This window comes from Panthera leo, chromosome C2 (assembly GCF_018350215.1).
Source record: "Panthera leo isolate Ple1 chromosome C2, P.leo_Ple1_pat1.1, whole genome shotgun sequence".
In the NCBI taxonomy this organism is placed as follows: Eukaryota; Metazoa; Chordata; class Mammalia; order Carnivora; family Felidae; genus Panthera; species Panthera leo.
The window spans coordinates 12,121,875-12,144,692 of record NC_056687.1 but is presented as its reverse complement, the minus strand read 5'-3'; the positions used below and the strand labels follow the sequence as shown (position 1 = coordinate 12,144,692).

At 52.9% G+C, this 22,818-nt stretch overlaps 1 protein-coding gene, 1 long non-coding RNA gene and 1 other non-coding gene across 3 annotated transcripts; 2 read left to right on the top strand and 1 right to left on the bottom strand.

Annotated features, from left to right (window-relative positions):
- Positions 1-9,782: 9,782 nt before the first annotated feature.
- LOC122199004 lies at positions 9,783-9,890 on the bottom strand. Its single transcript, XR_006193285.1, has one exon. It is a non-coding gene; the product is annotated as a U6 spliceosomal RNA (small nuclear RNA).
- Positions 9,891-17,750: 7,860 nt separating this feature from the next.
- OLIG1 (oligodendrocyte transcription factor 1) lies at positions 17,751-18,604 on the top strand. The gene has a single exon (XM_042955648.1). It carries the CDS (start codon positions 17,786-17,788, stop codon positions 18,602-18,604), a length of 819 nt encoding a protein of 272 aa, XP_042811582.1. The 5' UTR covers positions 17,751-17,785.
- Positions 18,605-18,607: 3 nt separating this feature from the next.
- Positions 18,608-21,478, top strand: LOC122230008. The gene is made up of 3 exons (XR_006207244.1): positions 18,608-18,964; positions 20,007-20,182; positions 20,993-21,478. It is a non-coding gene; the product is annotated as an uncharacterized LOC122230008 (long non-coding RNA).
- The last annotated feature ends 1,340 nt before the right edge of the window (positions 21,479-22,818 follow it).

Below are 22,818 nucleotides of genomic sequence, written 5' to 3'. Positions count from 1 at the left end.
GTGAACAAGAGAAATGCATTGTCTCACAGTTGTGGAGGCCGGAAGTCTGAGGTGATGGTGTCTTCTGAGGGCTGCGAGGGAGAGCCTGTTCCCAGCCTCGCCCTTTGCCTGGTGGCTGGCTGGCTTCCCCCTGTGTCTTCACATTGTCTTCCTTTTCTCTGTGCGTCTATCTGAGTCCCTGTTCCCCATTCGTGTAAGGACACTGCATTCAAACCCCTCATAATGGCCCCCTTTCACTTGTCTACAAAGACACAATCTCCAAATAAGGTCCCACTCTGAGGTCCCGGGGGTGATGACTTCAACATATCATTTTTGGAGGGGCACGATTCCATCCGTAACACGCTGTTTCAGAGAGAATGAGAAAGCACCATTTGCTCTAACCCCCAACCCCAGACTGACGAGATATTGGGGTTTGTGGACGCTGTGAAAATACGAAACTCTCTGACTTTTCATCAGCTGCTAAAGAGCAAGCCATTATGGCGGGCGATCTTGTAGGTGGCCCCCACCAAGCATCCACGGTGACCTCTAAGATATCGTGAAATCAGTTTCGGATGGAGAGGGACAGTCTGTTTTCATCTCCTATGGTTACACAGGGTCTAGTCTGGGGGAGCCTGAAGTCTCCAAAAATATGCCTATTTTGAAGAGTGAGAACCTGACCCACCTAAGAGGACAGCTGAACCCCTTGAAGCATCGACCCAAGAGGTGTGATGACTTGGGATCACCCAGGTAGTGGTGGCAAACCGAAGTCTGGAATCCAGGACCCCCAGGGGCCAGCCCAGGACTCCAATGAGGGGATGAGGTAGGGGGGCACACAACCCCTCTGATGGCTCCATAAGCAGTAAGATGGTTTGAGGCCGGCTTGTGATGCCCGGTCCTCAGTTCAGCCCCACGGAGGCTGGAGAGCTCCCACCCATCCTTGGCAAGCTTTCTTTCCCCCTTTTAGAACAGGGTATAGGGAATCCAGGAATCTCCAGTCTGGATCTCTGAAGAAAGGCATACTATCAACCAGGCGTCAGGGCAATGCTTCCAATAACTAGACAGCTTTGGCATTAAGGCCCCCAGGAGAGAGGTCCACCTGCGTCGGCCCAGGGTTGACGCTCTGATTCCAAGTGAATGGCAAAGAGTAAGGAAGCGTTTGGATCTCGGAGTCAGGCGGATCCTACCCTGGATGCTAACCACCACCGTCCAGTTATACCTGGCACCCACTACTTAATCTCAACTTCTGGAAAACTCCCACCTTTCCCAGGTGTCACAAGGATGAGCATCCATAAGGCACATGCAATGCCTTCATAATCAGCCAACGCTGAACCAACCTTACGAAGGGTCGCGTTTTTATTGGTTCTTCCTCCTAGGCAGAAACACATTTGCTGCACGATGGACCCGTGGGTGGGAAGTTGTCTCCACACAGATGAAAACAAAACAAAAGTTGATTTTCATTTTATCCAAAGTTGTTTCAGAGAACGAATAAACGTGAAGCAGCTGTCACGAGAGCGGTGTGGAGGGTATCACTTCACTCTGCGCCCCCCCCGCCCCCTGCAAGCCAAAAACTGTCAGAATCTATCGATGAGAACAATTTAAGAATGCCACCTCTGGTGCCTCCAATGAGTTTCTTGTCTTGGATAAGTCAGTCTTGGATAGCCACTCTCCTAGAACGAAGGAAAATAGACGGGCTGTCAATCCAAGTACCTATTTCTGTGGAGAACGTTCTCGTGAATTAAATAATTACCCTAGAAGAAACCCTCAATGGGTAAAGGAGGATTTGGTGTCCTTTTTTTTGAGAACATGAACCCCTTCCAACAAGGCAGGCCTCTCTGAATGCTCTGTCAGCGTTTCCCATCATTGTGACCTTTGCCTCCATGAGGTCAGCAGGTGAGGTTACCATCACTCCAGCATGCAGGGGAGGAAATCAAGGCACACGGGGTCGGGAGATTCCGAAGGTCACATGGCCGATCCAAGAGAAGGACAGGAGCCTCGGCCCCCGGACTGGCCCAGTCCTCTACTCTTCCAGACTGTTCCAGAGTGTTCTACACTGTTCTATTCTGTTCTATACCATCCCACATAATTCTACACTGTCCCATACTTTCTTATCTGCACCGGGGACACTTGACAAACTGTGCCATTCGGTTTTCAGGCATATTCCAAAGGTGTAAGAGATTTGTAAAGCCATTTTGTCTTTACCATTAATAAGAGCGATCACCCTCTAGCCATGTTTAACCTTCGTAATGTCTACAAATCTCTTAGACACGTGAAAGGAAGCTGGGCAGCCCCCTGCATGAGGTTACCTGAAGGGCCTCCATCCATCTGCCTCCCAACCAATAATTTCCCAACTTTCTATTTCCTTGCTTGTCTCCAATATCCATAGAGCTGAACTGCAAAGGTTTGTAGGAAAAAAAAAAATACGAGGAGACTTCTCAGTTGTCACCTCTGTGTGTGAACGAGTTTATCAGAGATCCATCAAGTAGAAAGACCCCTGAAGGATCCCAGGGCAGCCCTTCATTTCACAGGTAGGGACACGGAGGCCCAGAGAGGTCACGGGCAAGGCAGAGCCGGAGACAGTCTCTTCACTTTGAGTTTGACGCCATTTCCAGAAAACAGGGTCCCTCCCTGGTCTTCTTTCTAGGAAAGGGGTGGGAGCCCATGGCATCGGGCCCAGCTGTGGCCCGGGAGCCTCTTCTGTCTCCAGGGCTGGACGATACTGTTAAAAGATCAAGTCCTTCCCGTGAGTCAGACTTGCTGGGGGCAACTCACTTCTCTGAGCCTCAGTTTTTCCACCTGAGAAAGGAGGAATAATAATACCACCACCAACCTCGTGGGGCTGTTAAATGAAATGAGGCCACCTGGGTAAAAGGCTTAGCATGGGGCCCGGCTGGGTCTAACTGCTCAGGGCACATGTTCACTCATGCCCCCCACCACCCACATGCCCCATGCCTTGCATCTTTCTTTCTAGCAACCAAAGTTGGCATTTAAATGAAATCGCCGTTCTCAAGATAACGCTGGGTTCCCCGAAACGATCCACAGTAAAGAGAGGGAAGTTTTATCCCCCTGGTGGGTCACTTTACATCTATTCATGTCTGGGCAGAAGTTTCATTACCCTTGGCGGTCCTGGCCATCCTGGGGGTCTGGCCGTGTTCCCCTCGGGAATCAACGGTCCTGGTGGCTCGGAGAAGGTGGACTGTCTTGTAGGCCAACGGGCAGCCAGAGATGTCCCTGAAAAGAGGGCAGTCCTTGGCCTCCTGATGGCCTCGCGGGCAGGCGGCAGCAGCCACCGGCCCTCTGCCCCCAGTCGCCACCCCCGGAACAGCATGGGGTACAGTCCCTACTCCTTCCCTTTTCCAGATTTGGGCAGAGGTCCCTGGGCTGGGCTTGACAAGCTCCCTGGGCATTCCCTTCATGCATGTGTGGGGTTAGCCTGTGAGAAGAATCTGTTTCCTTGGCCGGAATGGCCCCCTCTCCCTCGCTTTTCCTCCCTCCCCTTTCAGGTGACCGACTGCCACGTGACTCAAGCCGGTGAGTCCTAGCCCTGCCCGTGACTTGGCAGGATTCTAGCGGGATGGGAGAGAAGACCAAGATGCAAAAAGTGTTATTACTAGGACCTTAATTTTGTGACGTCGGCAATGACCCCCCAAATTCCCGCATGTGAGGTTCGATTACATATACGGAAGAGGATGCACGGGATCACATGAGGCCCTCCACACGAGCCTGTTGAGTGAAGGCCATGAGGTCAAGCCATGGGTGGCAAAGCCTGGGGGAATGGGTGGTCCTTGCAGAGGCAGGTGCTGGACATCAAGAGCAGAGACTTGCCCTCCCACCGCTCACCATCCAGAGAAGCTGGGAGCAAGAGCAGAGACCATATCTTCCTCTGCTCACATGTTTGCCTGACTGAGGGCCACACAGTCTTCTGTTCGTTCCCACCCAATGGCAGAGGCCACGTGGGGCCTTTCAAGCAGACTTTACTAGAAGCCTGAGGATACCAGAAGGAGGAAAGAAAATAAGCAGCATACGGTTTATCGTACTCAACTTGGGTCCTGAATAGGGTGCCTTCCTGGCTTTTCTGAGGCCACGTCTGGGGGTGAGGGTGGACACCATCTTTCTTCTTCTTCTAGAAGCTCCTTCCAGCCCATGTAGATCCCTCAACATCTAAGGGAACCAGGTCGAGAAAGAGAGAGAGAGAGGGGGAGAGAGAGAGACCCTCTCCTGTTCAAAGCCACCTCTGCCTCCCCGTGTCCCATCTAAGAAGCAATAGCCCAGGAAGTTTAAGAATAGGGGGGTAACTCACTTCAGGGGGAGTCTTGCAGAGTGTGGCCTTACACTGTGGTTTCCCTAGAACGTCACACAAGGAGCCCAACACTTGCACATGCACACGTGTATCAAAATCAAGACAAAATCAAGGCACTAGAGAGGCTGTTGCAAGACTGGGGCCCCTTTCCTTAGCAGGTGCAGCTGAGAGGCTGATATGACCCAAGACAAAGACGTAGCCTGGCCCACAGGAGCAAGAACCCCGCAGGGCAGCACCTGCTTCCTTGGGAGCAGCTAGAATGGCAGGAAGTCCCTGCGGGACACCGTTGAGAAGGAAGGAGGCTAAACAAGCAGACCAGGGAGGCAGGCTTCACAGAGCCCACAGGGTGGGAGGGAGCAGAGAGCTCCGAGGTTCCAGCTTATTTCTGCAGCCGTTTGGGACAAGGTCCCCTCTACTTTGCTGTTCTTTTCCTCCTCTTGCTCTATCAGAACTTCATCCTCACTTGGCCGCTTATTACCACCCCTTCTTCCTTGGCACCAGAATCCTGGTTTTATTTAGGGCTACAGGGGGCTGAGCCATGAGATTACATTCCCCAGCATCCCTTGCAGCTAGGTTTAGCCCTGTGATCAATATGTTTTGGCTAATGAGACCAAAGGCTATGTAAAGGATGCTGATTTGGCTGGGTGGTGTGCTTTTTTGCCCTCTGTCATTCCTTTTCCTACCACTTGGAATGTAGGTCTAATGGCTGGAGCTCCAGCAGCCACCCTGGACTGTGAGGTGATCTTGAGGGTAGAAGCCAAACACTAAGATAGTAGAACAAACAGCTACAGGCACTCACCACAGCGGCCCTGGTACTGCTTATCCCTAGATTTCTTTTATAAGAGAGAGGGGGAAACCGTATCTTGTTTCCGCTACTGTTATTTGTGTTTTCCATTTTATTCAGGGGAATCTAGTACCGATGCGGATCCATGGCCCCTGCCCAAAGGGAAAGAGAGCTCTTCCTGCTTTATGTGGTCAAGGGTGGGTCAGGCCCATGGAAATATTTTCCCCAGTTAGAATATGCAGACAAGAGCTATGTGCAAACAAGGGTTGGGGTTATTTCAATTTCATATTGCGGTAGAATAAACTACCTCCACACTTCACAGCTTGAAAGCACCACTTTCGTATTTCTCCAGACCCTGAAGATTCGTAGCTTGTTCTCAACCACCCAAGAGTGCTATCAAAGGACGCACACTGACCAGCACCATCCTGCCAAGAATGGAAAATTCTCCCTAGTGCAAAAGTGAACAAAAGCAGTTTGCAGCATGAAAGCAATTGCTCAAGCCTGATAACAACAGTCCCAGGGGGAAGTCCCAAATGAGAAATGGGAAGCTGTTTAGTGTGCTGATTCTCGGTGGGGACTAGCACAGGCCCAGCAAAGGAAAGGGAAAGGTTTGGCCGTCTTCACAGCAGGCTGGAGTCGGCCTCCCGCAGGATTTGGCGTCCAGTGATAACCAGAGGCCGACTGCAGGCAAGCACTGTCTGCCTGAGGCTGTGTAGTAATCTAGGAAAGAAAGATAGTGGTCAGTGGGAGCTCCCCATGCCCCACATGGGAAAAGAGAAACAGAGAATGGGAGCAGGGCTCCGTTACCGTATCCACTATGGACACTTAGTTTCCCCAAATCTGCAAAGGTATCTGTAAACAGATGTGTGGCAGAGATGTTTGTTTTTGCAGAAAAACGGTATAAAGGCGATGAAGGAACATGAGGGCTGGGATTCACTCACTCATTCATTCTAAAAGTACTTACCTGGGACTTTATAAGTCCCAGGCACGGTCCTAGGCCCTGAGAACAAAATATTCGCAATATAACTTTGCGTAGGACAGAAAACAAAGCTTACAGAGAAAGGGGCCCCAGTCATTATAGGGCTATAGGGCAGGGAGGGGATCTGGGATGAGAGGACCTGCAGAAATGTGACTAACCTGTGGCTCTGGGGGTGCCCCAGGGAGAGGCAACTGTAAGAGCAACGGTGTGAGGCAGGGATGAGGTTGGATGTTGCTGAAAGGCCCATGGGGGCTGTGTGGCTGGAGCACAGTGACTGGGCGGGGGGAGCAGGGCTGCAGGGCATGGAGGGTGGCAGGATGAGGCATCGGAGAGGCAGCCAGAGCCCCGTGTCGTCGCAGGGCCTCTCTCTCCATGTGGCCCTCTAACAAAGGTGCTGGAGTTCAAAATGGCAGCCGGTTTCCAAGCACAAAAGCTCAGGGGGAGGATTGGGTAGAGCTTTGGGGTCCTTGGATTTCGTTTTGAGTATGTCAGAAAGCCTCCAAAAGCTTTGAATGAGAAGCACGGACCTGACCCGATTTACATTTTGTTAAGAACTAGGGCTGGAGTGGTCTTCCTTCCACTGGAGGAAGCTTGAGTGTTGCTCATTTGTCCGGAAGACAGTGAAAACTAAAGGGCTGGACCAGGCTGATCCTAACATGGGAGGCTCCAAGAGGAGGAGGAGAAAGAAGGCCCCATGGCCTGCATCCCTTTCCCTTCTCTCCCCGCTCCCATCTACAGGCTTCATGCACATGCCTGGGAGGGGATGAGCTCTGGGGGCCACATCCCCTTGGCCCCAGGCACTCCCCTCCCCATGGAGAGAGATACAGCCAGAGCACAACTGGAGTGGGGCCCTTAAAGCCTGGGCCCAGAGCAAGCTGCCTGATTCTGAGCATTCAGAGGCGGTTCTGGCTCAGACCATGACCACAGGGAACTGGAAAGATTAAGATTTGATGACCAATTAATTCCCCTATAGATAGCATCTCCTCCTTAGGGCAGAGGCTGTCACAGAGGTGCAACTATGATGGAGCCTCAGTGTGATGTTTCCAATGTCCACACAGCATCTCAGCAGAAGGAACAGGCCAGTTCAAGACCAGGGGAGCAATACGGTCCACGGGGCACACAGAATCCTACCCAGGGCACTTGGTCAGGGCCCAGAACCTGTTTGTAGACAGTCCTCTTGCACTGATTTTAGAAGAGGCTGGGTTTTGAGGCCACACAGCTTGAGACCCAACCCCGGATGCCCCATGCCCTGCATCTGACTCGGAGACATACGGTGATGGGTTCAAGGGCATTCGCAGAGGAGAGAGAAATCTTCTGAAGAGGGTGAGTTCTGTCAGCTCGAAGGCAGAGGGATGCTCTGGGAGGCAAGTTCAGGGCCTGGGCTGGGACTGGGTGTAATCGTGGGGAGAGGAGCTGGAGAGGAAAAGGGTAGGAAGAGAGCAACAATTAAGGTTGCTAGCGGATGTCTGCAAAGAGAAGTGGCTGATGGGGTCTGGGCTGTTTGCCGCTGGTGTGTATGGTGTGAACCTTCAGAGGCCCGTGAACATACCCTGAAGCCACACTCCTGAGGCAGCCTTGGAATTCCGTAAAGGGGAAAGGTGGCAGAGAAGAGGGGTGCCCCAGACGCCATCCTCGGGGGGACATTCCAGCAGCAGCGAGCAAGCCCCTCTGCCTCAATTCTGTTTTACACCCGCTCAGAGCAAGCGTACAACGGAGGCGTGGGGAAGCAGCCAGTGGGAGTGGCCCGCTCGCTCCAGCCGCGCTCAGTGCAGGGAGCAAACTGGAAGCCACTGTCCCCGCCAGAGGCACGGTTTTGATCCAGGCTGGTACCCACGGTGCTCCTTTCCAATCCCCTGTATTCTCAGCACAGCAGGCTTTTAGATGTGAAGTGTGAGAGCTGCCTCAATTCTTTTGGTAAAAAGCCATCGGCCCTGCGTTACTGATGAGCATGCGAGGATCTAGAAATGCAGGCAAGTCCCCGCTCTATCACAGCAAGTGAAAACTTGCCCCAAATGCCCTGTACCACTTTCAACGGACCCGCTGTTAGAATCGGGAAGAATCAAGTCAGTGGGTACGGTGTTACTACTCCTCTGGAGTGCTACGAACAATGTAATACTTCCCATCGCCTCCGTTGGACACAAGCAGCTGCCGTGTGCCAGGGAAATAAAGGTCATAATAGGGGACGAAGGAGCATAAAATTGGCCCTGACCTTAGTCTCCAGGCAATGTGGGAAGTCCTGCCAGTTTCCGCAGCTGCACCCCTTTCTCTCCCAAGGGGGAAGGGCGGGGGGGCTGATGGAGGCCAAACCCACCCTCAGGAAATTCTAGAATACTCTGGCATTCCAGCAGCCATTTGGCAAGAGTGGATCCCGTCACAGCAAGAGAGCTCTGCTGACCAAGAGACCGTCAGTCCACAACTTCTGGGGAGGGCTGTCTCTGGTGGAAGGCTGCGGGTCTTGTGCACACATTCACATCTGTGAGCATGGAGGCAAGGGAAAGAAACAGGGAGCAATCCTCCCCTGACTGTCTTAGTTCGGGCTCTGCATCCAGTGATAGTGGGCTGGCCCTGACTCCCTCTCTCTCTGAGCCTCGGTTTCCAAAACTGCGAAATGGGCAGTGGCCCTCCCAACTTCAATAGGGGTACAGTAAGGCTAAAATGAGGTAAGAGATGTGAACGCGGTTTGCAAAAACTAAGCGTAAGGGTATCCCTCGGAAGCCAACGTGCCCATCCCAGGTGGTCAGGACTGGCCATGCAGCCGCCGAGGCACAACATCCGCCCGCAAACTCTTCCTTCGGCAACATCTGGCATAGAGCCTGCTCTTTCTCTCCCCCAAGACCCTGTTGGGCAATCCCGGCTTGCAACATTTCTGAAAACATGTTCTAACGTTGACAGAGCAGAGGAAGGTGGGGACCGTGTCTCAATTCTTCTAGGAACCCCTCCTAAAAATTGCAGAGAGGGGTGTATGCCGTGGTGACGGTGGCTGGGGGACTTTCCCTTACTGCCCTTCCCACACCCCCTGCTCCTGGTTTGTCTTTCCATCCTGTTCCCATTTCACCATTCCAGCCATCAGAGCGCATTCCCAGTCCCTCCTACCCCGGCAGTTCTGCCCCTTCTCAACCCCTAATGCCGCCCTGCCTTCTGCTTGCCAGACCTTTCTCCAAGCCTCAGCTTCGAGCAACCCTTGCTCTAGGGTCCTAAGACCAGCAGCGTCAGCATGGACTGAGCACTAGATCATAACGAAGCTCCCCCCAGCGTCCCAAAGAAGCAACCGGGCTCCACCCCGGTTCCCTGACCCAAGCTCTGCACTTGAACAAGACCCCAGGTACTCTGGTCTAGGGCAGCTCTGATGACCTCCACCGGCCCCCAGAGGCAGGCCTCTTTGCTCAGCCAAACCTCGCCATCTGACGCTGCTAGTCAGGTGTCCACATGGGTACCTCATATCCCCAGGTGGATTATAAATCACCGGAAGGCAGGGAGCCCACGCTTTCTAAAGGACCTGGCCCAGGGCTCTGCACAGACATTCAGTGAACTTGGTCAGTCTGTCTAGAAGGGGCCCGTGTACTCATTCATTCACATATTCACTGAGGACCAAGGAGGGGCCTATCCCCCGTTCAAGGCACCGGGATACAGAAGCGAATGCTGCTCCCATAGAGTCTGCCCTCCGGAGTGGAAGAAAACAGACATGCATAAGTAAGTAGACAAGTAAGTGACGAGGTCGTTTTATTTCTTATCTTATTTTTCGTTTTTTTAACGGAAGCTTCACGAATTCACAGGTCATTATTGCGCAGGGGCCATGAAAATCTTCTCTGTATGGTTCTACTTTTAGCATGCATGCCTGCCAAAGCGAGCACAGGACGAGGCCATTTTAGCTGCTGGCGAGTGCCAGGAAGAAAATAAAGCAGGCGGGAGTGACAGTGGCCATTGGGAGGGGGTGCCACTAGGATGGGTGGTCTGAGAAGGTTCATATCTGCTCCAAGAGCCCAATTGAGAAGACGGGGGCTGAGGCTTCCAGGCAGAGTGAAGGGCCCCACAGAAGGAGGGCCTGGCCCATGTTCTGACCCACGTCCTGTCTACCCTGCCCCTCCCACATCTCATCTATCTACCACCTCCCTCCTGAGCAGGACAAATCCCAGGTGTAAGGTCCATCCATCTGTATCTGTCCACCTCACCTCCTCGCTGTAGGGCAGCCACCCCTGCTCAATTCCCCATCCTTTTCTCCATAGCCAACTTTGCTCTTGCTTTAAACATGGTGGAGACCTCACCAGACGTCCATGTGCCCAAGTGATGAGGAAAGAGAGCTCCTTTTAAAAACGCTATTCTTACATAGTCTCATTTTCTTAGTTGGGACCAGGTGACTCACCCTGGTCCTTGCTACACGCTACTCAAAATACGGTCTTCCAACGGGCATCAGCCTCATCTGCGAGCTTACTAGAAACACAGACTCTCAGGGGCTCCTGGGTGGCTCCATCGGTTAAGCATCCAACTCTTGATTTCGGCTTCATCTAATCTTTGCTTTAAAGAGTGCCTGTAAACAGAAGTATAATCATGAGTTTCATTTTGCAAATGAGTTAACCTTGCACGGGGAGGTCAAGAAGCCTGCCCAAGTTCACAAGCTTGTAAGGGGGAGGCTGAGCGGGAGACCCCCCCCCCCCCCCCGCCCTGGTCTGACTATAGAGCCTGGCCTCTGGCCACCCACTGCCCCAGAGGAGGGGTCACCTTAGAGCTTAGGCAGTCAGTTCTGGTGCTGGAACAAAGTACCACATGAGGTGGGGCTTAAGGAACAGAAATGTGCTGTCTCACGGTTCTGGAGGCCAGAAGTCCAAGATCAAGGTGTCAGCAGGGCTCGTTCCTTCCAAGTCTGTCCCATCCTTCTCCCCAGCATCTGGTGATTTGCTGGCAACGTCCGGTGTTCTTTGGCTTGTAGAAGCATCACCAGGATCCTTCCCCTCATCTTTACATGTCTCTGTGTCCAAATTTCTCACACAAGCCAAAGCCAGGCAGTCTGGCCTCTAAGTGCCTGCTACAGCTCTCTCAGATGCTGTCTGGGATGAGACTGAAGTCACACTTCTGTAATTCCTTCGGCAAGATGCTGCTGCGTTTTGGTTTGGTGGGTCCAGGACGGTGTCTCCGAAACAGAGCCACACGAGCAGAACATCCACGGTGTTCAGCAAGCACGGGGACCGAAGGGGCTAGAACCCCCCAGATCCTTGATGCAGAGAAAACATGTGCATAAAGGACACAAAACCGGGACGCCACCTGAGTCTGAATGAAAAGCACAAAAGAAGTGTCTTTGGGGGGTACCTGGCACATAGCCAGTGCTCAGTAAATACCAGCTACTGTGGCCATTTTACTAAGCAGCTACTATGTGCCCCACTCTGGACAAGGCCCGTGACTTCTATTTCCTTCTAACCTTTCTAGCCACTCTAGGAGATAAATACTATTCTTTCCATTTTACAGACGAGGAAACTGAGGCTCAAAGGAGTACAGCTAAGGCAGCTGGCTCTTATCCCCAACCTCAGGCTCAGGACTCTTCTTTGTAAGACATAAAGGGGCTGAGAGTTTGAGCAGAAAAGCTTCGGAATATTATAGCAGAGGAGATGTGCCTGTGTAACGTGGATAGCCGTCACCACCCAAGCTAATATTTCCAAGGTCAGACAGAGCGCCTTCTGGAGAGGAAGGCGGTGGCCTCCCAGCTCCGGTCTCCTCAAGAGAAAGAGATCTTTCTCTTCCCCCGGCGGTCTCATCTGGAGTCAGATCCAGCCGCTGGCTCTTACAGCCGGGGAAGGACTGCGAGCCAACGGGAAAACAACAGGTGAGCTTCTGAACAGTCCCCTTCTGTGCCTCAGGCAGGGTGCCTGCCCGGACGACGGCAGGGCCACACTGACTTCCAGAACCTTCTGTCTCTGCAGGTGTTTTAGGAACTTGGCCTCAGCGCTTCAGTGACCCATATTTTATTACCTTTCAGGTTTCTATAATTCATCATTCACTCCTTTCTGAAACCCTAGAATGGAAGTTTAGCAGCTCAGCGCCCCGGCCTCTCCCCATTCTCTCCCCAAACACATCGGTCTATTTGTTCTCTTTATCCCCACTCTTCCTGCCCGTTCAATGGGGAAAGAGTGAAACCGGATGGCTGCACCCAGTGCGGGGAAATGACTTCAGAGCCACCTTTGTTTTCCTCATTCCTTTGAGCGCACTTGGCCCCACGTCTCTATGAAAGGGCTTGTTTGAACCATTTGGAACATCTAGCGAGCGAGAGATGCTGCGGCCAGAACCGCTCGCATCTTTTCAGGCTGCCTGAGACTCTAGGTTCAACTGCCAAATTTTTGCAACAAAACTAACCATGACATTGGACATTGTGTTATAAATTAGCCACAGCCTTCCAAGCAAATTGTCTCTTTTCATTGTATCAATGGAAGCCTTTGGAACATTTGGCTTCAGCTCCTGACTTTGGGGAGACTCAGAGAATATTTTTGGTCTGCCCAAAGCAATGAGGATTTCTATTTCTGTTAGGTCACCCTGAGTTTGAAAAAAAAATACAAAATCAATAAAACCCCCAAATCCCATATGTCCATCTGCTTGAGCTCTGTCACCAACAGCCAAACCAATCCTTTATTCCTAAAAAGGAGTCTGAAAAATACTCAGATGCCGTCTAATTGTTTCCCCTTCCTTTCAACGTTTTTCCACATACAAAAAGAAAAGTCACAAGTTTAGACTTAGAAATAATCTTAAGTAGTAAAGTTTATTAAAATCGGGCCTTCAGATGATATTTATTAAAAATAAATAAGCTTGGGGGGTCTCGATGGCTTAGTCGGTTGAGTGTCCGACTTCGGCTCGGGTCATGATCTCGTGGTTCGTGGGTTCGGGCTCCGCAACAGGCTCTCCGCCGTCAGCAGGAAGCCTGCTTTGGATCCTGTCTCCCTCTCTCTCTGCCCCTCCCCACCTTGCAGACTCTCTCTCTCTCTCTCTCAAAAATAAACACTGGGGCGCCTGGGTGGCTCAGTCAGTTAAGTGTCCGACTTTGGCTCAGGTCATGATCTCGTGGTTCGTGGGTTCGAGCCCCGCGTCGGGTTCTGTGCTGCCACCTCGGAGCCTGGAGCCTGCTTCCGATTCTGTGTGTGTGTGCCTCTCTCTCTGTCCCTCTCCCACTCATGCTCTGCCCCTCTCCCTCTCTCAAAAATGCATAAATGTTAACAAAACTTTTAAATAAAATAAAATAGATGTTCCTATAATATTTGTGAAACACACACACACTACCCAGTGATCATAGGTGGCATTTTAACCAGAACAGAGAACGCTGTCCTACCGCCTACGTGCTTCCACGCCGGAAGGGAGGATAACTGTGACAATGACACGGTAGGTCACTATGAGCATCCTGTGAGCTCGTAACAACTCGATCAACCGGCGCTCCCTTTGGAAAATGAACAAAATTCCTATCTTTTCCAATTTTCTTTCCCGGCAGGAATCTTTATTTGACCTGAACCGTGTCTAAGTGTAACACAGATTCTGCCAAGATGGTCGGCAGGTGAGAGGGAACGAAACGTCTCTCAGGAGCGCTGCTCCATCCAAGAACACTTCCGGAGGGTAATCCACCTTCTCCTGCCCGTGTTCTCTACCGCTACTCTCTTCCACCCAGAAAGGAGCTGAGGGCCCTTCTCCCTGCAGCAACACCCTCCCCCCCGGCCCTGTCTTCCCCGTTCCAGGCACAGTTGTGTTGGGATGAAACCCGCTACACGGTGCCTTCAGCGGTGGCGGCCACGTCTCATCGTGACGGTGTGTGTTTCAACAACTCGCTTGAAACCTCAACTTTCCGAAGAATTTTGCCCGTCTTTGAAGACAGTAGCACTTTAAGAAGCGAGCCCTCTGGTTGGATCGCAGGTCCAAGCTCCAGCCAGCGTAAACGGCTCATTGCAGCAAAGACAAACCTTTTGCGCTCAGCTGACCTTCTCCAAGAGGACGGTCTCCCCGGGGACGACAGGGGGTCGGGTCCCCACTATCTGCCATGCCAAAGGCTCGAGCCTCTTGATCCAGAGCGGGGGTGGCCAGCAGGCTTAGAGGACGGGCGGGAGACCTTTTAGGTTTCTGTGCAAGGAAAAGGAAGCCCGACACACACACCTCCCTGGGGGCGAAAGGAGTCACCGACACAAACACACACAAGGCCCCTTTAGGCAAAGACAAGAGTGGTTGTTATGGTGGACGCAAGTTGTTCCCCAAGTATGTCCTGAATGTGGGAGGCCACAGCAGCTGCCTCCCCTCGAGACGGCCCTCGGGGCCCCTGCCAGGAGCTATAATGACTCGCTGGCCCTTGCCAGCTGTCACACTTTGCATGCCACTGGAGCTCCGGTCCAGCAGAAGGGGCCATCCAAGTCACCAGTTTCAACAAGCGCCAAATCCTGTGCCCATGCTGGGCCCGCACGGCCACCCAGAGCTCTCTTGTCGGGCTCTCTGGAGAGCACTTCACTGACCAGCATGTCCGACTGACGGTGACCTTGGCCAGGGAACGGGACTTCTCCTTCCCAAGACAGCAAGGTGGTGAGGTCAAGAGCTCAAGGAAGCCCTCAGGGACACCCCCAGTAAAGAGAGGCCCTCTGCGGGGGAGGGCGGCATGCGTGTTTCCAGCTCTTTGATTCCCGGGGCGCCCTTGCCTCTGGAAGGGAGATGTATAGGGTGCTGTATGGGCCACTCTGTCCCAGGCTTTAGATCTCCCTTTCTCATTCACTTCCTCTTCCTGCTGGCAGGGGAAAGCCCGAGAGCCCCTGCCTAGCATGTGGACGGAGGAGGAACGTGCCAGGATGATACCTCAGCTGCAGGAAAGAGGGGGTCCTCAGGGTGAAGATGAGCGCTGCCAGAGGGGGCTGGTGAGGGTTCATGATCCCGTGAGCCCTCTCTTCTGAGGCTTGGCTGGAATCCATCAACTCGTCAATACTGGCTTGGCCCAGGCTTGGCCCTCCATCCTTTACCCCAGTCGCCAACCCTCCCCATCATGGCCTCCTCTTGGCTTGCTGGAAGCCTGATCCAGCTGGAGGGAATTCTAGAAGCCAGCCACTAATGGTGCAGCTCTGCCTCTCTTGTCTGAAGGCACGCTGTCAACCCCACAGACCCACTACCCCCCGGGAGCCTCAGTTACACCATCTACAGCAGGGATTTAAAAAAACATTTTTTTTTAACGTTTATTTATTTCTGAGACAGAGAGAGACAGAGCATGAGTGGCGGGGGGGTGGGGGGCGGTTACAGAGAGAGGGAGACACAGAATCCGAAGCAGGCTCCGGGCTCTGAGCTGTCAGCACAGAGCCCGACACGGGGCTCGAACTCACAAACTGTGAGATCACGACCTGAGCCGAAGTTGGTCGCTCAACCGACTGAGCCACCCAGGCGCCCCTACAGCAGGGATTTTTTTTTTAAATGCCCAGCTCACAGGGCTCCTGCGAGAATCACCGGATGTCTGTAAAAATGCTTCGAAAAGCAGAATGATTTTCAAATGATTAGTGAGCTGCTGAACTAACCTGCCTGGAAATTGTGAGGTGACTTGTTTGGTCTCTCTCCTTCCTGCCCAGGCCCCCGTCTCTCTTCCCAAGCGACCTCTCCAACACTTTGTCAAGTCAAGGCCTCCTGAGGGTCAGGGGCTCCTACCAGGTTCCTTCCCTCGCTGTGAAACCCACAGGAAACTCTTGGATCAAAGCATGCTGGGAGTCTGAACATCTCAAGGGACAGCCTGTGAGCCGGAGAGATTTCAGACCAATCCCTAGACGCCCCCCTGGACACACGGTAGCTGCAAAGCACTGGGCTGGACTTCGGAAGGATACGGAAGAGAATATGCGGTCCCCACCCTCCAAACAATCACACCCAAATGCAGAGATGATCTCCACCTAACAACCTAGGTCAAGGGAAATGCTATCGATGGTTTGTCAAAACATGATGGGGGGGGGGGGAACATGAGAAATCATCAAGGCTTCAAGAAGAAAGTCATATTGGGGTTGAACCGATCCATGGACACGATATCACAGGCAGAGCAGGAGCTGGGGGGTCGGAAGCAGAAATCAGGGTGAGCCTATGGAGCAAATGTTGGTGGAAGAAAATGGGAACAGCCCCGAAATCAGCAAGCCCAGGCAAATAGTCCCCATGGTGACAGACGTCCCTCTTCTCGCCCCAAGGAGGATCAAGGTGGACGAGCCCATTTTCTTTCTGGTCCCTGGACATTGCATCGTCCAGCAGGACTTCCTGTGATGGAGGTCATGTTCTCTGCCTGTGCTGTCCTATAGATGGCTTCTAGCCACCTGGAATTACTAGATCCTGGAAGCCATGCTACCTTGGTTTTATTTTAGATTTTCATGGCCACAGGGGCTAAGCAGATGACAGAGGTTTAGATACCAAGGCCCTCTTCCCCAGGCTGTGACGAAAGGCTGCAGTCATATTCATAGCCACCAAGTAGTGCTATTCGGGGAAGAGGAAGATATAGTCCCACCCTCAACAGATACGAGTGTGTGGGTGGATGTTTGTTTGTTTGTTTCTGGTAAGAGGCTGATTTCTGTGTGAGTTTTTGCTTAAACAAGAGTGAGGCTTAGAGAGCAGAGTCACGGATAGGATGAATACATGTCCCTTTCGGGGAGGAAAGAAAGATGACCCCCAAAGCTCCTAAGTCCCTTAAAGATCTGTCCATCCGAGGGCGGGGAGACGGAGTGGCCAGTTGCAGCCATTCTGATTCTTCTAGTCCTTGAGCCCAGATTTTAGTCCTCAAGACCTGGCAGGAAATCACTCATTTAAAACAAAGAACAAAACAAAAACAAACAAAACCCACAAAAACCACAAAAACACGTTCCACCCATGTTCGCCGCAGCATTATTCACAAAAGCCAAAAGGTGGGAGCAACGCATCCGTCCCTCCATGGAGAAATGGGTAAACAAAGTATGGTACACACACACACACACACACACACACACACACACACACACAGGACCATCACTTAGCCTTTAAAAGGGAAGCAAATTCGAACACGTGCTGCAACATGGGTGAACCTTGAGGGCATTGTACTAAATAAAACAAGCCAGTCACTAAAAGACAAATACTTCAGGATTGCACTTAAATGAGGTACCTAGAGTGGTCAAATGCCCAGACAGAAGGAGGGTGGTTGCCAAGGTTGCAGACTGGTGGGTAGGGACTCGCTGCCTAAGGAGCACCGAGTTCAAGTTTTGCAAGATGAAGAGCTCTGTGCCTGGGTGCCCGACAATGGGACCGGACTCAACACTATGTGTACGTTACCGTGGTTAAGGTAGTGTTGTGTTTATACAGGACTGCAATTAAATAAAACAAATATGCACAATAAAGTAGAGGCAGGGAGGAGGAGGGGGTAGGCACACGACCTTTGGCCTCACCAGTGCAACCCGTTCTCCGGGCGCCACCGCATTTCACCCGGAAAGGCGCGGTCCCTTCCCGCCGCTCTGGGGTCCCGTCCTGTGACTCCCTCACTGGCGCTCGCAATAACCTTCCAGGGCCGGGCTCGCGGCACCTCCGCGCCGGCCCGAGGCGGGGCGGCCAATGAGCGCGCGCCTGGACCCGGCCTCGCGCCCCCATTGGCTGCGCCCAGCGACCCGCGGCCCCGCAGGTTCCCAAGCCGGTTTAAAGGGGTCGGGAGCGGCCCGCTGCCCCGCCATCGACTCCCCGCGCGCAGGCCCGCGGGGAGGGGCGGCCTGCCGCAGGGCCCACCCCGGGGCGTTACTGAAGGGCGCCCTCGGCCGCCCCCACCGCCCCCCAGATGTACTATGCGCTTTCCCAGGCGCGCGTGAACGCGGCCCCCGCGACCATGCTGCGGCCACAGCGGCCCGGAGACGTGCAGCTCGGGGCCTCCCTGTACGAGCTGGTGGGCTACCGGCAGCCGCCTTCCTCCTCCTCCTCCTCCTCCTCTTCCACATCCTCCTCCTCCACGACGGTCCCCGTCCTCCCCAAGGCGGCGCGCGAGAAGCCGGAGGCGCCGGCCGAGCAGCTGGGGAGCGGAGCGGGGCCCGGCGCGCACGCGGGCGGCGGCTCCCGGGCGGACGCCAAAGAGGAGCAGCAACAGCAGCTGCGGCGCAAGATCAACAGCCGCGAGCGGAAGCGCATGCAGGACCTGAACCTGGCCATGGACGCGCTGCGCGAGGTCATCCTGCCCTACTCGGCGGCGCACTGCCAGGGCGCGCCTGGCCGCAAGCTTTCCAAGATCGCCACGCTGCTGCTCGCCCGCAACTATATCCTGCTGCTGGGTAGCTCGCTGCAGGAGCTGCGCCGCGCGCTGGGCGAGGGCGCCGGGCCCGCGGCGCCGCGCCTGCTGCTGGCCGGCCTGCCCCTGCTGGCCGCCGCGCCCGGCTCGGTGCTGCTGGCGCCCGGCGCCGTGGGGCCTCCCGACGCGCTGCGCCCGGCCAAGTACCTGTCGCTGGCGCTGGACGAGCCGCCGTGCGGCCAGTTCGCGCTCCCCGGCGGCGGCGCGGGCGGCGGCGCGGCCGGCCCGGGCCTCTGCACCTGCGCGGTCTGCAAGTTCCCGCACCTCGTCCCCGCCGGCCTGGGCCTGGCCGCCGTGCAGGCACAGTTTTCCAAGTGAGGGCCCGCCCGGGCCCGGGGCGCTACCTCGGCCCGGCGTCCTGCCGCCCCGCTTCTCCGCGCCCCGCACCCGGGGACAGCCGGGCGGGGCACGGAGGACACTTCCAACCTTCTCGTCCAGAGGAAGGGACTGTGGGGCGCCCCCTTCCCCGCCCCCACCCTGGGGAAATGAAAGTGACGCCAGCGGGTGTTCGACGGAGCGTCGGGGCCGTCTGGGGTTCTGAGTGGATTCCAGCTTCTTTGGGCAGCAGGGGCGCGCCCCCAACCCCACTCTTGCCCAGCGTCGGTCTCCCCCGGTCCGGGAGTCGTGCGCTAGGTGGGGGGTGGCGTGGATTTTCAGGCACAGCGCGGCTTGCTCTGGGTGAGTCAGGAGGCCGGTCCCAGCGCCAAGGCTCAAAGAGGCGACACCTGCCAAGTCAGGGGACCGAGTGGCCGCTCTCCGAGGGCAGGGAAAGAGTTCTTTTCCTTCTCCCCAGCCAGAGGCCACAGGCACCCTGGTTCCCACCAGCCAAGGCCTGCCAGAAAAGGCTGCCCGACCTCAGAAAGCCGAGAATAACGAATTAGTCCGTGCAGACGGTCCCGGGCTTAGCAGAAGGACTGACCCTCGGCGGCGGCCGGACGGTTGGCCTCGCGGTGCGGCGGGAGGCGGCGATGCTAACGCCAGGGTCGTTGGGGGTGCTGGGCTGGGAAGTCGGTCCGCTTTTGTACCCTGACCGTTAGAGTGCGATTTTTGCGAATCGCATAACCAGGGGTTTTGTTGCGGAGATTATTCGCTCTTAAATCCTGGGATCTTCTTTAAAAGACCGTTTAGAACTTGAGATTCACCAGTTTGTTTCCCCTTCCCCAAAGGTAGCGTAACCAACCTTTGCGCTTGCTTAAAAACAAAAACCAAGCACGTTTGACGCAGGCGGCGGTCTCTAAATAGGTCTAAAATAGGTAACAAGGCCCTTCGCAGTCGCCCGCCGCCGAACGATCGCTAATTAACGTTCTCATTTCAAGACGCGGAGGAGGATCTGACCCCCCAACCGGCAGCTCGGCGGGTCCCCGCTGCGGTGGCGGCGGCGATGGCGGGATGGCGCTTTCTGGGCTGTCCCTTTGCGTGAGGGGTCCTTGAAAAGCGCTCTGGGCAGGCCTTCTCGCAGCTTTACAGTTGAAAAACTGCATAGAGGACCCGTCTTGATTTGTTACAGACGTTAACAAATTATTGCACCCAAGATTATTTTACGATCTTTCAGCAGCTTGCTTTGAATTCTGTGTTTAAGGTTTTGGTTGTTGGTAGTAGCCGAATTTAACTGGCATTTTATTTTATCTCTAACGTTGTTCTCTTGCTCTGTGAAGAATCCACAAAATAAAATGTTTAAAGACCTTACCTTTCCCCCCTCCCCGCTAATTTGTTTGTTAAGAAAAATGCCCCGGTGCGTGGATGGATTCAGAACCCCGGGGATGAAGTCAGTGGTTAAATGCGACCGGGTTCCAGAGTTTTTAAACTTGGCTTCCTGATTTGGAACATAATTTCAATGAACAGGCAACTGCTTGTCAAGTTCAGGCATCAGGCAGAAATCTAAGGACCCCACCGAAGGTGAGTGGGTGGAGTTAGCTCTTAGCCAGGTTTGGGAGATGGGTCTCTTGACTACAAGTTCCTCCTCTAAAAATGAGTTTATTTATTCATTTTTATATGTTTATTTCTTTATTTTGACAGAGAGAGAGAGAGCAGGGGAGGGGCAGAGAGAGAGGGAGACAGAGAGTCTGAAGCAGGCTCCTTGCTGTCAGCGCAGAGCCCCGTGTAGGGCTCGAACTCACCACCCCTGAGCTCATGACCTGAGGCTTAAGGGATTGAGCCACCCAGGTGCCCCTAAAAATGAGTTTAAAAATACATTGATCGTAAAACTATTTTGTATGTTACCATCTCTCTCAAAAATCCACCTTTTCTATTTCAGTGGATAGAAGCTTAAACAGTATCATACATACATGGGCTCTCCCCCATTCTTTATATAAGTTTGGAGTGGTCTCCTCTGAAATCATGACCTTGGACATCGCTCTATTCTGAGAGGTGAAAAAGCTCCCCTATGTGATTGGTGATATTGCAAAGAATCTTGAATAGTGATTTGTTCCCGTGCAATATTTAAACATTTCGTAGTTGCTGATGAAATCCAACCACTGCTTAAAGGCAGAGGTTTAAGAGAGGAGAAGGTGTCCCCTTTAACCTGCAGAAAATGAAAGTAACCCCATGGGGTGACTTAATTTTATCCATGTTGGTTTATCTGAGGTACGTACACACATTGGGGTGATGAGCATTCATTTGGAGAACGTGTTGGGGGGGGGGTGCGGAATGCTAGAAAGATCGAATTGCTTTCCTCACCATTTCAGTTAAATGTCTGTTTCCTTACAGAGGAAGCAGGAGAGGACATGAGAGAAAGAAGCTGTATTCACCAACCCATTTCGGGAAAGCGTCTCTCATTCTTCTTAGACTCCACCATCAGAAAAGTCAACAGGCTTTTGTAATAAGTAAATTTGAATCCGGGTTTTCTGTTTCTTTAATGCCCGTCCTGGCTTGACCTTGCAGCTTGACAAGGTCCCAAAGGAAAAGTAAAAATCAACAACTAAATCAAAATCAAATCAGGTCCTCCCTGAAAACAAAACAAAACAAAACAAAACAAACCATTCTGAGAGATTGGAAGTAAACAGTTCTTCCCACAGTCCCAACTCCATGACCTAAATGCCATCATCATTCCAAAAGGCATTTCCAAAAGACACAGGAACATCCAGGGCAGAGAAGCGGGTGTGTGGTCTCCCTCCTATCTCTACTTATAAATTGGCTTAATATTTAAGTTATCTGCCTGCACATAGCATCTATTAACCATTGCACCAAGCAAGATTTGCAGACTCGCTCCTTATACGGAGCTTACATCCTGAAAAATGGCATCAGTGAGTATCCAAGAGTCCCATAGGATGAAACGGGGAAAAAAAGGTGATTACATACAGTGTCAATAACACAGAGTTAGTCCTCTCAACAAATTCTATGGCAGGGCGGTGCACATGGCAGGTGCAGCGTTTAAGCCTAGACATGTATGTTATAGAGTGTGGCTGTTGGATCAAATCTGCAGTGCCGTGTCCCATGTGTAAGGGAGCTAGCTGATGTGCCCACCTCACTTGATTTTAGCCAGAGTGAGCTTTTTGAAGAAGGAACCAATTTGACCTGCTCTTTGAAGAGGTTGGGAAAGATGAAAAGGAATAAGGCAGGCTCCTTAATGAAAGGTACATGGGGCCTCAGAAGCAAGATGAGAAAGAACATGTGACTAGCTGCCCGAAGGGTCCCTGTGCCCAGCCCAACACCCAACACGCAATCGCAGTGATTAGAGTGAGAGAAACGTAAGGGGTAAATACACGAGGCCCTGCGACATTATGTTGTTATACGTATAGGAGGCCAGGTGAGCAATCAGTAAATTGCAGACCAAATGCACCATGGGATTGACCTAGCCCGTAGTGATGGTCTGTTTACAGATGTTCTCCTCTAAGGGACACGGATTACGGCAGGTATGAAAATGTCACCTTGAGAAACATATGACTTAGGCGGTAAATGTCCCCATGAAGGAAGAGGGCCACTCCAAGCATGGGAAGCACGTCAATCTTCCAAAGGTCAGATTATCGACAAAACTGCTTTCACGTGCCCGTCTGGTTCGGGTCACCCACCTAGCCTTTGTGGACTTTCCTGGTATGCAGGAGGGGCTGGGTCCATGTTAATGGTCAATACTCAGAGCCCCAGCCTGCTAGCCAGACCTCCTAGAAGCCAGCAAGAGAAAAGGCTTTTCTTTCTGCCACACAAGAACGCTCCATGACCTTGAGAACAAGGTGAAGTTTAGGTGATGTTCGCTGAGAACAAGGTGATGTTTAGGAAGAGCCATGAAAAACCGATGCCTTTTCTCACCATGGCGCAGAGCACATCTATTGGGAAAGTGCACCCCTTCCAGAAGGCACCGTCAGGCTCACTCGCTACCCCTTCCATTTCTGCACACTCGGTAAGCATTCAATAAGGAGATCACCGCTTCTACCGAAGTAGGCTCAAGAAGCAAACGTCTGAAAAATGGCGTGTTTTTTCCAAAACTACAAATTCACGTTTATCAAGCAGATTTTAGTTGTAGGGAAATATTTTTTTTTTTCCAAGCAGTGCCCAGCTTCTCCTACCAAATTGAAGATGAAAAAAAAAAAAAAAAAAAA